A 14929-nucleotide genomic window follows, 5' to 3' on the forward strand; every position below is an offset into this window, starting at 1 on the left:
AAATTATTATGCTAAGTGAAATAAGCCAGGCAAAGAAAGACAAATACTATGTGATCTCACTTATACGTGGACTCTGATGAACAAAATGGAAACAGAGGCATGGATACATGGAGGAGACTGACAGCTGTCAGAGGGGAGATGGGAGGGGGAGGCTGGATGTAAGAAGGTGAAGGGATCAGACAGCAGCGTGGTGAGGGCCAGAGGGAAGGGGGGCTGGGGCTGGGTGGAGATGGGCGATGGAGGAGAATATGGGGACATCTGTAATAGTGTAAACAATAAAAATAGAGTTTTTTAAAAAAAGAACCGTTTTCCACCAATTTAGAATCAAACTGACATTCGGATCCAGATGGTGTCTGGATTTAACCCACTATGGGTCACATCTATGCACTTTTTAAAAAAATCCTCACCCAGGGATATGTTTTTTTTATTGATTTTAGAGACAGGGAGAGACAGACAGACAGACAGAGAAACGTCGATGTAAGTGAGAAACATCAATTGTTTGCCTCCCATACATGCCCTGACCAGGGGTAGAACTCACAACCTGGGTAAGTGCTCTGACTGGGAATCAAACCCACCGCCTTTTGGTGTACAGGATGACACTCCAACCAACTAAGCCGCCCAGGCAGGGCGACATCTATGCACTTCTGACCTGCGCCACCTCATTAGATTATTCCCTCTACTTAGCGACTGAGAAGGGTGGGTGTGATCACCCCCAGTCACAGACAAGGCCTCCAAGGCTTCGAGGTTCAGTGATGGCCCAGCCAGCATTGGAACTGAGGGTCTGTGTTTCTAACTCCAACCCAAATGCTCCCTCTGGCGACCCCGAGCAGGCGAGCTGTGCTGAGCGCCTTGCATCTGTGTGCAGGTGGAAACCACCAATATGTGTGCACAGTGAGAAAAGAGGAAGCAATTTTCTGCTTCTGGGTTTTGCTGAGACATTTCTTGGAGACTTCTCAGCTCCAGCCCTGGGCAGGATACTGAAGGAAAACCACAGCAAAATTTCCCAAAACCTACAATCCAGAGAGTTGTTCACCTTTGGAAAAACTCACAAAATAGAACTCTTTCTTTCTTATCTTCCCTCTTCTCCCCAGGCTGGTCTTGCACAAGCAGGATGTCCTTCCATTGGGTGACTAGGGTGTCGTAAGGGAAACGCTTACAGGCACTACAGGAATGACCTGGTGCCTCGCCCACCTCATTACAATTCTAATTGGGGTGTGTAGGAGAGGCTTCTATAAATGGTAAGGCAATCCCGGGCAGGCAGTCATCTCCCCACTTCTTCCTGCCATTCTCAGTGAGCCCCAAGAAGAGGAAGAGGCAGAGGAAGGTGAAGCATGGCTGGTGAGTGCATCACATCTTCTTTACCGGGTCCCTGCTGGAAGCCCAGCTTCTGGGCCAGCGGAGAGGCCAGTGGCCAGCTCAGGGCAGCTGCCCTGGGGCTCCAAAGGCTAGATCTTTGTATGTTAGGATCTCAGTATGTTAGGATTCTGTTCTTTCTCAGTGGCTGCCTAGTCCCTCGAGGATGGTCCCAAGGGCAGGACATATTTGGGATGTGGTCCTGAGTAAGGGGCAGGGTTTTCAATGCAGAGGGAGGTCATAGTCCCTTAGATAGATGGATGAGCTTTGCCGTGTGAGGCCGGCTGGTACCTGCTTCCCGTGTTTCTCAATGCAGTTTTACCAGCTGTCAGTAACACAGGCAGAGGAAAGCACATCTGAGCTACAAGGAAGTGAGAGAGTGACTGCCTGTAAATTGACTTAAAAGAAACCATCAGTGGCGCTGGAATGCTTCTAAGTAAACTACACGTTCCGAAGCACCGGCAGCCTCTTTGAAAGTGAGTTGATGAGCTGAAACCTCCTAGTAGCAGAAGAGGCAGGTGTGCCAAAGGCTCCCTACGTGCAGTGCCAGGGAAGGCGGGTGGATAAGACCGACAAGAAGCGCAGGTTCTCTAGCTCTGTGGCCACTGTCAAGGATTCAGGCTCTTGTTCGCACCCCTGCTAAGCAGCATGCTAACTATTGCCTGTCCTGGGTTCTCAGCCTAGTGCATAGCCAAACCCAAACAAGGCATGAATGGTAGTTAGGGCCTCAGGAAGGTTTACCAAAGAAATAGCTGAGCGTGGTGCAAAAGGAGAATGTTGGTTACTTCAGGAATCACAAAGACCAGGACAGGGTAGCTGCAAAATGGACCCCCTACCCTCCCGTTTCCCCCTGTGAACATGTAGCAACAAGCTAGGTTGCTAAGGAGAGGAGCTTTGGATCCCGTAGACGTTAGCAGAAGGGGATGTCAGCTGTGACCTAGGCCATCTCCCTCCCTCCAGGGGGAGGAGGAGTTCCAGGAAGGTCTAGAGACCTACCGTATCACTTAGAAAGTGGGTAGCAGAGCCCAGACTAGGTCCCAGCAGCGCCCTTCCCCTGTGTCCTGCTAGCAGAGCTGAGCTCATCCATGAGCACGGGTGATGTCCAGAGCACAGCACAGCACCGCTGAGCCTGGTTTCTCATTTGAACTCCTACCAGCAGCTTCTGTGTTCCCTGCCAACCGAGCTTCAGGCTCCCGAGTGTAAGATGAAGGGCTTGAAACAGATGGACTTTCAGGCTCCTTCCAGTCCTGATGACTCTTTCCTTGAGACGAGCCCAGGGACAGAACTCGATGGGCCCCAGCAGTGCTCACCCCTGGGGCCGGTGCAGTGTGTGGGCCGTGGATAGCCTCATACCTGCCCGATGCCCACTGTGAGCGCTGCTTGTGTGTCAGTGCCTGTGAGTCATGGACACGTTAACCTCTTACAGCTCAACATCTAAACCAACCAGAGATCTTCTGATGTCACAACCCAACATAGACAATGGCTGGTTGGGAGAAAATACGTTTTTTAGAAGGCGGGGAGCACACCACTAAATACCTTTATCCCCTTCAACTGGCCACACGTGCAGTTCCTAGCTCAGCTCTTAGTCACTCAGCCAGAAAGTGCTCAGTCAATGTCTCTTGAACAAATGAATTTATTTCTTGGATGCCTAGGGAAAGGAGCCCTAGTAGGTGCAGTGGGGATGCGGACATAATGAGGCTATGATCTCTGCCCTCCGCCTCCGTGAGCTCACAGCCGGATGGTGCTTGGTCAGGAGTAGTTTGTGGGGTGAGCAGTGCTCTGGGCAGGGGGAACAGGAAAATAAAGGTGGGTGGGTCAGCAGGTGTGACCCGGGGAACTATCAGATCAATGTGGGTTGGTTGGAGAGGACTGTGTCCAGCTCCCAGTTTAAGCTTCTTGTTGGAATCGGCGGGGGTTCAGATACTGTGCTCCGGGAGGAGAGCGCAGCCTGGCTACAGTGAAGGCGATGGCATGGAGGAGGGCCTGGTGGTGGTCCGCACGAAGTACAGTTGACCCTTGGACACCGTGAGTTTGAACAGGGTCCACTTATACGCAGAGTTTTAAAATTGACCTGCACAGTTCACACCTGAGCTGTTCAAGGGTCAGCTCCTCAGCTGGGAATCCATGTGTGCAAAAGCATACATGGATTTTCAACTGTGAGGGCAGCCGGCAGCCCTAACCCCTAACCCCTCAACCCCAACACCCCTAACCCCCGCAACCCTGTGCTGTTCAAGGGCCAGCTGCAGTGTGGTGCCCTCTGTCTGCCACCCACGGAGTCCAGAGCCCATGGTGGACAGGAATGCAGTCTGTGAACACAGATTTTGGGTCCACTGTAGAGTGGGAGCCTCACTCCCCAACCCCAAATCAACTTGGAGGCCCTGGGTCAGAGGCCAAGTCCTTAGGGTTCAAAGATGAACCACAAACCTCTACCTGTGGAAGGCCAGGACCGCCACTCGGGATAAGTTTTGTGGGGCAAAGCGCTGTCCTGGCTGCAGGGACTTACCTTCTCTGGTCTCTTTTCCCAATCCGCAGAGGACCCTGCCATTCTAGGCCTTGGGTCTGCCACAAAGCGTTTTTCCTGGGAGCTGGGATACCAGGGGCTCTGTCTCCTTCTGGCCTGGAAATCAGGAACGGGGCAGCCCAGGTTCTCCTCACATTGGGCAATAGCTTCTTGGCTCAGCCACCTGGACCCCAGCAGTACCCACGGTCTCTGAAAGCAGAGAGCCCCAGGGTTCGAAGGGTCATGGCTTCAGAGGGTCATGGCTTCAGGTGCTCAGCGCTGGTGATAGGACAAGCTGCCCCCCCAGCCCTGCCCGCTTTCTTTCATCTGGGGCGGCAGCTGCTCCTGATCAGCAGACCGATCTGCCAGCAGCTGCCTCCACCTGGGACCAGGGCTGCCCATTTTCCTACTTTGTTACCTAGGATTGTGTACAGAGGCGGATGAGCCCAAGGGTTACGAGTACACGTCCAGGGACAAGGTCTGGACTGAATCTCAGCTCTGTCCCTTCCTAGCTGAGTGATCCTGGACAGGTTTCTTAACCTAAGTGTCTCGGTTTCCTCATCTCTAGAATGGGGTTGTTGTGGAATCCACCTCATAGGTGCTCAGTCCACACACTTACTAATTTGGGGGAACTTTTCACAAGACTAAAGAAAAACCCTATGAGATAAAGTCCATTTTCTAATCCAGGGGAACCTCTCCCACTAAGAGCCTCCCCTGCTCCTTGCCGGCCCCCCCCCCCCCCCATTTCCAGGTCCCCAGTGAGCTGTTTTTGTTCACCTGGGATAACTCTCCCTTCTGCCTCCACCCTGCTGGGCCATGCTCAGTGGGTGGGGCAGCCGCTCTCCTCCCCAGGGCTCACATGCCGGCCTGGGGTGTGAGCTGAAGTTAGGAAAGTATTTTCCCTGTCTCTTGCGATTGGAGGAAATGAGGCCCCAGGATCTTGGGTGGGAGCTGAGAGATGGGTTCAGAAGGAATGGGCACTCTCCTCTCCTGGCCTTATTTCCTCCCTTGTAAAAAGGAGGCAGTGCGTCTCCCTCTGCATCCTCCCAGAGCTGCTGTTTGGCTCAGGTGAGATAATGTGGAAAAGTTCTGATAAGAGTAAAATGACATGTCAACTTAAGGTAGTCAGTCTCTGTCCTGGGTGCTTATTAGAATCAACAGGAGGTTTTTTAAAAAACAAAAACAAACAAAAAAAACGCACAAAAAAAAATGCTGTGCCTAACCTAGAAATTCTCATTTAATTTGTCCATGGTGGGGCTCAGGCCAATCTAGACCGTCCAGGTGACTCTCCTGTGCAGCACGGGTGGGAAACACGGGTCTAAGCTAAGCTCTTTGGAAGTGAACTTGTCCAGGAGTCCTTCCTCCTTCCTCTCCACTCACCCTGACCACGTGATGCCGAGACAGGCAGTGGGCTATGAGTGGCCCTTTCTCTCTGGCAGTTTCCTGGAACCATCCCAAGTCATTGCCACTCCAACCACCTTGCTTGGCTGCAGGGTGGCATCTTGGAGTCATATGTGGTCAGACAAAACTGGCTTCCAGTCTGGGCTTGGCCTGGGCTTGGTCCAGGCTCTGCCTGAGTGTGTGATATTTGGCAAGTGATGTCACCTGACTGGACTTTCAAATCCCTCATCTGTGAAATGGGAATAATAACATTGTAAGGATAGTTTTGGGAACTATTAAAGGACAAGTACGATGCTTAGCACAGTGCCTGGCACAGCTGACATCCTCAATGGCAGCCCCTAAAAAAAAATCTCAAACCCTCCTATGTTGCTTTTGCCATTGTGTGTGGGATCCCAAGGAATTTGCACCCCCAACTCCTAGAGGCCCAAGTGCTAGTGATGAGTACATGTTGGATCCCAATAATAACCCCACAAGGCAGGATGTGCAGGTTTCATTCTCCTTCTACAGATGGGGAAAGTGCATTCCAGAAACACTGAGACCTTGCCCAAGGCCTCAGCCTTCCAGACCACCAGTCCAGGGCTCCTTCACTTTATCCCAGGGAGCCTCACCAGTCCCTCACTCAGCTACCATCTGAACCCCCCAGCTTCTCTACCAGCTGGGTACCAAACAATCCTACCACTTGTGTTGCACAGGAATTGCAAATGTCTGAATGTGGAGGGAAGATAAAGGGAAATGGCACAGGCTAGAGAGAGAAAGGTGCAGTGAGAGCTGAGAGGAAAGAATCTGTTTCTTGGGGCCAGTGGTGGGGCTGGACAGGAGTTGGAGATGTTCCCTGTGCCCGGGGGGCATTGGGTATGACTCATAGCCCCTCAGTGACCAGGATCTAAGACCTGGATTCTGGGCCAAGTTCTGCTTTTTAAACTACTCTGTAACCTCAGATGGTTTCCCCTTGGGGGAACCTCAGTTTTCTTACCTATAATATGGGAATGTGGGATCACATCACTGTTTTTCAAGCTGCTATTTGTCACCCATTTGCAAGTTGTAAAATCAGTTTAGTGGATTATGACCAGCAATTAAAATGAAGTAGAAGAGAAAAATAGCAGGAAGAGTGAGTGTTGTTTTGTGAAACTTCGTGTTAGGTATGGACCCATGTATGGAGACACTGTGTAAAATGTATTTCACAATGTGGTCTCAAAAAATGCTGGAAGATGCTCGGCTGGGTGATTTTTAATATGTTTACCAGCCCTAATTAACTCTAGAACCCTGTAGGATAAAAGTATGTCTTTGCCTAGAGAAGAGACAAGGAATAAGGCCTGGGCAGGTGGGGAGACACAGCCACCGGAGCATCGGTTATGTAGTGTTGGGCCATCTGCCAGCAACTCTATGCTGTGGCCCCCCCAAGAACAGGAGGCGAGAGCTCCAGTCACTCACTGGCAGCCAAGTCCGCCTTACCTGCCTGCTGCAGGTGACCCGGTTACAGGGCCCAGCTGATAAGGACTGAGACGCTGACAGTAACCCCCACGCACAGTCTGGAGCCGGTTCCGTGCTTCTCAGGTTACCTCTGCCAAAGGTGGACCCAGAATAAGTCGGGGGCTACATCATCGGGTATATGTGATCAGGTTTGGCTGATCACATACAATCAGTGCATCCCCAAATAACAAAGGCTTAGAGAAATACACAAGAGGGGAGTTTACTCTTTCCTTACACAGTAGACCTGCATGCAGGCAGTTCTGGGCAGGGAAGCAGCTGCACGCGTCCCGGGGCCCAGGCCCTGTGCAGTCCCCAGGCTGCTGGCCCCGGGCATGCACGGTCCAGGATGACCACCCGCAGCCCGGGCAGTGGGATGGAAGAAGAGGGAGGTAAGCAGACTGAGGGTATTTGCCAACTGCTTTGAAAAAGAGGTTTCCTCAAAAGAACTGAGAACACGCATTCAAACGAATGCTCGCATATGAATGTTCATAGCAGCGCTACTCATAAGAGCAAAAAGGGAGAAACAACCCAAATGTGTCTCAACTGATGGATGGGTAAACAAAATATGGGAAATTGACATACAGTCGGCCCTTGAACAACACAGGTTTGAACTGCTGGGGTCCACTTATATGTGGATTTTTGTCAATAAATACAGTAAATATATTTTCTCTTACTTATGATTTTCTTAATGCTATTTTCTTTCCTGAAGCTTACTTTATTATAAGAATACCATATGTAATGCATGTGACATACAAGATATACATTAACTGACTGTTTATGTTTTAGTAAAGCTTCCAGTCAACGGTAGGCTATCAGTAGTTAAATTTTGAGGGAGTCGAAAGTTATACATAGATTTTCAACTGTGCAGGAGATTGGCACTCCTAACCCCCATGTTGTTCAAGGTTCTAATGATCAATGCTACCACATGAATGAACCTTGAAGACATTATGCTTGGGGGCTGGGTGAAAAGGTGAAGGGAGCAAGAAGTACAAATTGACATACAATAGATTGATGGCAAATGTGAGTCCTGCTTTTCCTCACCCTCCAGCCCAGAGAAGCCTTGCATATCCCACAAGCACTCTGATGGGGAGCAAGCTCCTTCTTGCCGGGGCTCATGTTTGGTGTCACGAGAAACAGAAATGACCTAGTAGGGACATGCCAAGTGCCCTTCATCTCCTTTCTGTGTCTCTGCAGCCAAGGAACCCTGGAGCTCAGTCTTTCCTTTGTCACTTTCCCTATGGACAAACCACTGGCCTCTGGGATGAAATGGGGACACCTCCGCTATTGGCACAGCTACAGCATGTAGTGCATAACCCTTGGCAGAACACAGAAGGGTGTGGACCTGTTGAAGGGGAGGCAGATGCCAGCTATAGATGTGGAACCCTGCACCCCTCTTTCCTTATGCCTGTGTTTGGCAGAGACTGTCTGGGGACATTCTTTCTGCTCTCAAAGAGCTCATGTCTGGAATGGCGAGCTTCACCTGGGGGAAGACATGCATCCTTTTGCATTTGGGAGGTAGATGAAGAATCTCTAAGGGTTCATGTTATCCGAACCCACATGTTCCTTATGGCTCTTCTTTTTTCTAAAACAAGACAAGGAATAAAGTTCTACCAAATCCCTGCTCACGGGGATGCACAGCAGGTAGTGAGCAAGGTTGGGGAGGAGGCAGAGGTTTGAAAGGTGGGCCATTACCCTAGAGAGACTAGTATCTACAAGACATAGCGCTCGGAGTCGCCAGGGAGAGTCTAGGACCTGGGCTGTCTTCACTCGATATTTAGGTACAGGAACATCCATCTTCTCTCCTCCCTCCCTCTGTCTCTTCATTCCTCCCTTGCCCGTCCCTTCATTCATAGATAAACTGTTCCATCGCTTATAATGTGCTTGTCTTACCCACTGCTGAAGCTCTTTGAGGGTTAAACTTCTTTTCACACTTCTTATATTGCCAACACTGTGCCCCCCCCCCCCAGTGTCCTGCAGATAATAGGTACTCTCCACGCATTTATTGAATGAATGCCCCATAGCCATGATGGCCATTGCATGACATTAGTTTTTGTTTGTTCATTTAACTCCTTCATTCCCTTGTTGACCTAGTTGTCCTAATGTAGTCAACAATGTACTAGGCATCAGAACGCAAAAATCAAGAAGGCCCATTCTGATGAAGAGACAGACACATATAAAGAGATGTTTGCCTGGTGCTGGGATGTGCCTCCACAGTCTCGTAGCTGTGGTCTCATCATAAAGACAGAAATCAGTTTGGTTTGCAGAGGCATGGATGTTGAAACATCTCAAGCATAGCTCAGAGGAATGAAACACTTTAAAGATTTATAGAAGCTAAACTCCTCATACCTCATGGTGCCTCCCATAAACTTCTCAGTGTAGCTCCGTCACCTCCACAGTCATGTGAGAAGAGGTGGGGAGGCAGTGAATTTCGAGGTGTTTGCATTCGGGGTATCATCCAGAGATCTCATGGGCCTTTGGCCTGCTCCTTCATACTGCTCTTGCCAGTGAGTATTTGAAAGTCCAGGCTCTGGGCCCATGAATGCTGCTCAGAGCCATGCTGTTCTCGTCAGCATCAGAGGCCCAGGCCAACACCAAGGTGTTGCACGTATACAGTACAGAATACACAAGTAAGCATTTACTGGATGTTGGAGTGGTAAAAAGGCACTTGGAATCTGGGAGGTGCAAAGGGGAAAGCAGACAAGCCAAACCAGGGAAGTGGATTTCAGGAAAGTAGCCTCCTCCCAATTCTATTTGAGCCCCCACCCACCAAGGAATGGTGCTACAAGTGGACAGAGTGTGGGTGCTCTGGTTACGCAGTTCTCCTGGCTGGTTGGGTGAAGCTACACTGAACACCTGGCCTGTTCCTTGAGGGCTGAGTGACAGCATGACAGAGGGGGGAGATATTCACAGGGGTTCCAACAGTGTATGCAGAGGTCCAGCTGCCTGAAAGGGCGGAGGGAAACAGGTTGTGAAGTTGTGAAGTTCTTGCTATGCTCAACCAAGGTCTATTGATTTTAACGTGATTTTTCCTAGAAGTTTGGCTCCGCCCTTACTAGTCTTGCCTAAAAGCTATCCCTTTGGTAACATACATTTTCCCCATGCCACTATCCCATGCCACAGAGGACCTATAATCCTCTCTTTTCTGTCTCACAGATTTAAAACCCCAGAATATCAACTGGCAGACGACTGCCAACCGGCAAGCACATCTCACAGACAGGTACTCCAGCCAGGAGCTCATCTTGCGAAGAGGTCAACCGTTCACCTTTTCATTGACTTTCAACCGACTTCTTAGATCTGGAGAGAGTCTGGGGTTCATCGCCTCCACAGGTACCTGCTCATTGCTCCCCCTCCCACATACACGCCAGAGTAGCCCATGGGGTTGTGCATCCAAGAGGGGGTGATGGTGACCCTGGGTTCACTGGGCTCTGGGGTCTCTGCCATTGACTCCATGTGGCCTTGGGCGAGTTTCTGCCTGTCTCTGAGCTCAAGAGTCCTAGTCTTCAAGTCAAGAGGAATTTGGCCTACATGGTCTGTCTCTCCAGTTGCTTCCAGCACTATAATGTGGTGCTTCCTTGGATGATGTCCCTTGAAGGGCCCCTGTGATTGTATTGGAATCTGATCTCTCTCCATAGTCTAGCTAGCGCTCCTTGGTTTCCACTGACCTCTTCTTCTTTTCCAGGGCCCTCCCCATCAGAATCGGCCAAAACGAAGGCTGTGTTTCCACTCTCCAGTGGGACAAGTGGTGGCAGCTGGTATGCACAGCTCCTGTCCCAGAGGGACAATACTCTGACCATCTCCATCTCCAGTCCTGCCAGTGCACCCATAGGATGGTACACGCTGAGCCTGCAGGTCTCCTCCCAGGGCAACAACTTTACTCTGAAGCTTGGGATGTTTATACTGCTCTTTAACCCCTGGTCACAAGGTACATGCCTAACCACCCACACTCCCAGCCATCAGCTAAGCAATGCCCAGGGAAAGGAGATGAGGGGAGTGGTTTTCATGGGCTCAGGTTTGATCAGGTAAAGTTTGTGGGATATGGAAAAAGCATAGAAGCTAGAAGTCAGAAACCATAGATTTGAGTCCCAGCCCTGCCACTTAACCAGCTATGTGAGTCTGGGCAGCCTCTCTATCTTTCTGAAGCTCAAATTGCTCATCATAAAATGGACATCCTGCTATTTCCTTTGGGGGTATTGCAGGAATCTCATGATCTTTTACAAACTGCATAGTATGATGTAATTATAGGGGAGATGACCACAGTACAATTCTGTAACACAGAGATAGCCTTTTTCCTAAAGGAGCAAGTGTCCCATTCCTAGGGTCTCATTTCCAGACTCTCAGATCATCCCAGCTTCTCTTTCAAAGTCATAGTTCCCACTGTATGAGTTGGAAGCTTTATAGCCCAAAGCTTCCTTCCCCAGTGGAGGCTGACGGTGGGGAGGCTGCAGGCATGGCTTGCTCCAGCTCTCAGGCCAGTACTCAGGAGTGGGAGGACTGGTCTCTGTAGCCCTCTGTAGGATTCTCATCCCTAGTATCTGATTTTTGTATCAAACAGCGGATAGTGTCTTTATGAATAACCAAGCTGAGAGAGAGGAGTATGTTCTGCAAGATGCCGGTGCCATTTTTGTGGGAAGCACAAATCGAATTAGCATGGTTGGCTGGAACTTCGGACAGGTAAAAGGGTCAGAGGGAGGCTGGGGCTGATATTCTTATTACCCAAGAAGCTCAGCAGCTGGCCCCACAGACAGGCAGAAGTCCCCAAATCTGTCTATTTGCCTGTCCTTCCATTCATTCATTCAGAAAACATTTACTGACCACCTGCTATGTGCCAGGCCCTGGCTGCATAGTAAGGCCACAGGAGATGAATACAGCAGATTTCTTGTCTTTGAGACGGTCACAGTCTAGTGGGCAAGAGAGACTTGTAACTAAACTGATGCAATGATGTGGTATTGGTGCCATGATCCACAAATGAGGATAAGGCCCAGGAGAGACACTTGGGACAAAAATGCAGTTTTTCTGTTCACTCATTCCATGTGAGAATGTGATGAAACTTCCTTGCTGTGTGCATTTAACCTTCCAATGGTGACCTTCCTGTGACCACACATACACACACCCCTCCATCTGAGACCACAGAGTTTCTAGGTCTGCTCAACCTAGAAAACATTCAGGGATTCCCTCCACCATTTCTCTTCTAGGGGATAAACAAAGGCATTAGAATGAGGTAACTTGGGTGGGATGCTGTGGATACGCAGGGGGAGGCAGGAAGGTGCATGTTCTGCCTACCCCCAGACCCCATTCTATAGTCAAACCGAGCAAGTCTGCGATATATTTTCTATGTTGGGGTACTGTGTCGAATTTCATTGAAAGAAAGAAAAGAGGGGGAAATGGGTCAGGACATAGACTGCATCCAGGAGTGGGAAAGGGGCTGTTTTTGATGGCATGGTCTGGGCAAGCCTCTCCTGGGAGGAACTTTTGGTCAAAAACCTGAAGGAGGCAAGGGAGTCAGGTAGATATTTGGGGCAGAAGGAGTAAAACTTACAAAGACCCTAAGGCAAGTGAGAGCTTGGCTTTTTCCATTTGAAAAGCACTGACTAAAAACAAGTCTTGTTTTGAGAAAATGGCTCTAAATACCTCTTTTAGAGAGGCATTTTATCTTTATTATCACTTCCCCAGGAGTCTAAATAATATGCTCAAGATCACAGTCAGAGTTCGATGGAAACTCTGAGATGAGCTTGGGCCAATCCTCTGATATACAGAGAGAGAAATCGAGGCCCAGACAGGCTAAATGATTTGCTCCCAAGTTCATGACACTGAGAGTCCTGTTCATTTGGGGACCTCAGCACAGGGCCTCCATGTATCGTGAGCGCTCTGGACGAGTTTGCAGGATTAAAGGCTGGGTGAGGTACTTGTTCCTCAGTAGCTCTCAGCTCAGGAGGCCACAGGGCAGAAGGCCCCGGGCAGTTGTCCTTGTTCTCACCAGCGTAGCCCCAGTACCCTTAAGGAGCTGACACTACTTGTCATTTCTGTCATCATGATATATGGTTCCGTTTCGAACAGTTTGAAGGAGACATTCTGAACATCTGCCTCTCGATCCTGGATAGCAGTCTGAATTTCCGCCGTGACCCTGCTACTGACGTGGCCCGCAGAGGGGACCCCAAATACGTTGGCCGGGTGCTGAGTGCAATGGTGAGTGATGAGAAAACCATAATGACTAGTTGTTACCATGTATCAAACCCAAGTACGGGTTAGGCACATGCGCTCTTACGCATGTCATCTCACTGGAGCCTCACAAAATGCAGTGGGTGGCTATTACCATCCCCATTTTGCACACGTGGAGCGTGAGGCTCCTCTAGTGAAAGGACCTGCCTGATGGCACAGTGAGGGAGTGGCAGAAGCTGGGCTGGAGCCAGCTCCGCTGTATCATGAGGCCTTTCTCAGATGACAGGAGGACGTGCCCTTTTAGTGTCCATCAGACCTGGGAGGATGCAAAGCTGAGGCTTTACTCTGCCCTGGGCCTGCTTGGGAAGGAGGAAAGTCCCTGCCTGAGCCTGGAGTGTTAAGCTCCTTTGCTTTGATCCATCCCCTCCCCAGCACAGAGGGCTTGAATGTCAGGGGAGAGAGGCAGAGGCCAACCCATTCAATATCCACGTGGGGAAACTGAAGCCCAAGGATCTCAGTGACTTGTTCACAGCGTGCAGCCTGTGAGTCAAACCAGAACAAAGCCTCGTACTGGCCACCCAGGGCCTTTTCACTCACCCAGCCTGTCCACTTGAGAGACCTGCCCTCCTCCAAACACACACACACACACACACACACACACACACACACACACACACACACACACACTCTGGACCCTGGAAGAATCTCTTCCTCTGTACTCAGTGTGTAGAGAACGCCTCCATCAGCAAGAGTCCAAATATGGGATTAACTTGCTCAAGGGGTACAAATTAAAAAGCTAAAAGTCAGAGAGTTCTTGATCTTTAATCCTCTGAAACTAAATAATTACCACAGAGGTGTCTTTAACTTCTTTCTTAATGGACTAGACATGTCCCAGTCTCTTTACTTTGGAGTTGGAGAATCCACGCTAATTATGTGGTTAGAAATTTGAACAACCTTCTGACTGGATGATAAATATCTGGGGGTAATCAGAGAGGGCTTCCTGAAAGAGTGGAGTCGCAAACCGAACCTTGCAGGAAAGGAGCGAGGAGGCCCAGGGCATGTGGAGGCACTGAGGAGATGAGTGGGAGCCAGGGCGGCTGGGAAAGACACAGGGAGAAAGTGGGACCTGGGCTGAACCTTGAAAACCAAGTGACCAGGAAAGGTGAGATCAAAGCCAAAGCCAAGGTTAAGGAAAGCTGGCGGTCAGGTGAGTTACGAAGCTGAGCCTCCTTGGCCCAGGAGAGGATGGGTGAGGCCAGCCGGCTCCAGCAGCTGCTGACTCACCCTCAGCCCCGGGACAAACCACTTTACATCAGGGCCAATTTCCTCAGCTACACCTCCCTGCTGCTCTCTCCATATCTCGTGACTGGGCTGGGCCTCGAGCTAATTATGGCCTGTGCAGGGCTTCGAAATGCTCAGCTTTAGCCAGAGATGACCCTGCTGATTACCACTTTGGTGGCTGGAGCTTTGTGACTCAGGAAATGGGAATGGGCTGCATAGTCTTCCGTCTTGGAGGAGGCCCCTTCTTGCTTGACCCTGCCATTACAGCCCAGGCCCTCCTGGAGGGCACCGGGAGCTCACCCACCACCCGGAGGGGCCATGGGGACCGAGTTAGCCTGTCCTCGGTGAGGATCCTTCTGCTCCCAGGCTGTCTGTTCTCATAGGCTTTGCCACTTGTGGACCCCCACAAAGAGGGGGGCAGGGCCTATAAGCTGAGAGACCCTGGTCCAGCCTCTCGCTAAGGTTTGGATAAATGTTGGTGACAATGTCATAAACTTTGAAAACTGGCTGCTAGAAGACACCCGAGAACTCATTTGTTTCTAGTTTTCCCTGTATCGGAAGGTGAAGAGCTAAGGCCCAGATCAGTGAATTAACTTGCCCACAGTCACTGAGCTGACAGTGCCAAGGCCGGGCTTGTTACCCAGGTTTCTCTTTTTCTCTCTTTTAACTTTGCATTATGGAATTTAATAACACAGAGTTCAGACTTTCACAAAAGTAGAGAGAGAAGTAAAATGAACTATATCGCATCACTGGCTTTAGCAGTTACCC

The 14929-nt window shown here is 50.2% G+C and overlaps 1 protein-coding gene across 1 annotated transcript in view; it reads left to right on the forward strand.

The window, feature by feature from the left end:
* Positions 1–7070: 7070 nt before the first annotated feature.
* TGM3 (transglutaminase 3) overlaps positions 7071–14929 on the forward strand; it is a 30470-nt gene continuing 22611 nt past the window's right edge. Inside the window, exons 1-6 of the mRNA XM_087819291.1 lie at positions 7071–7113; positions 9295–9351; positions 9875–10051; positions 10404–10646; positions 11277–11395; positions 12779–12907. Coding sequence (XP_087675417.1) covers positions 7071–7113; positions 9295–9351; positions 9875–10051; positions 10404–10646; positions 11277–11395; positions 12779–12907 — 768 coding nt within the window. The remainder of the gene's footprint in view (positions 7114–9294; positions 9352–9874; positions 10052–10403; positions 10647–11276; positions 11396–12778; positions 12908–14929) is intronic.

Source organism: Miniopterus natalensis, chromosome 7 (assembly GCF_054644295.1).
Source record: "Miniopterus natalensis isolate mMinNat1 chromosome 7, mMinNat1.hap1, whole genome shotgun sequence".
Classification (NCBI taxonomy): Eukaryota; Metazoa; Chordata; class Mammalia; order Chiroptera; family Miniopteridae; genus Miniopterus; species Miniopterus natalensis.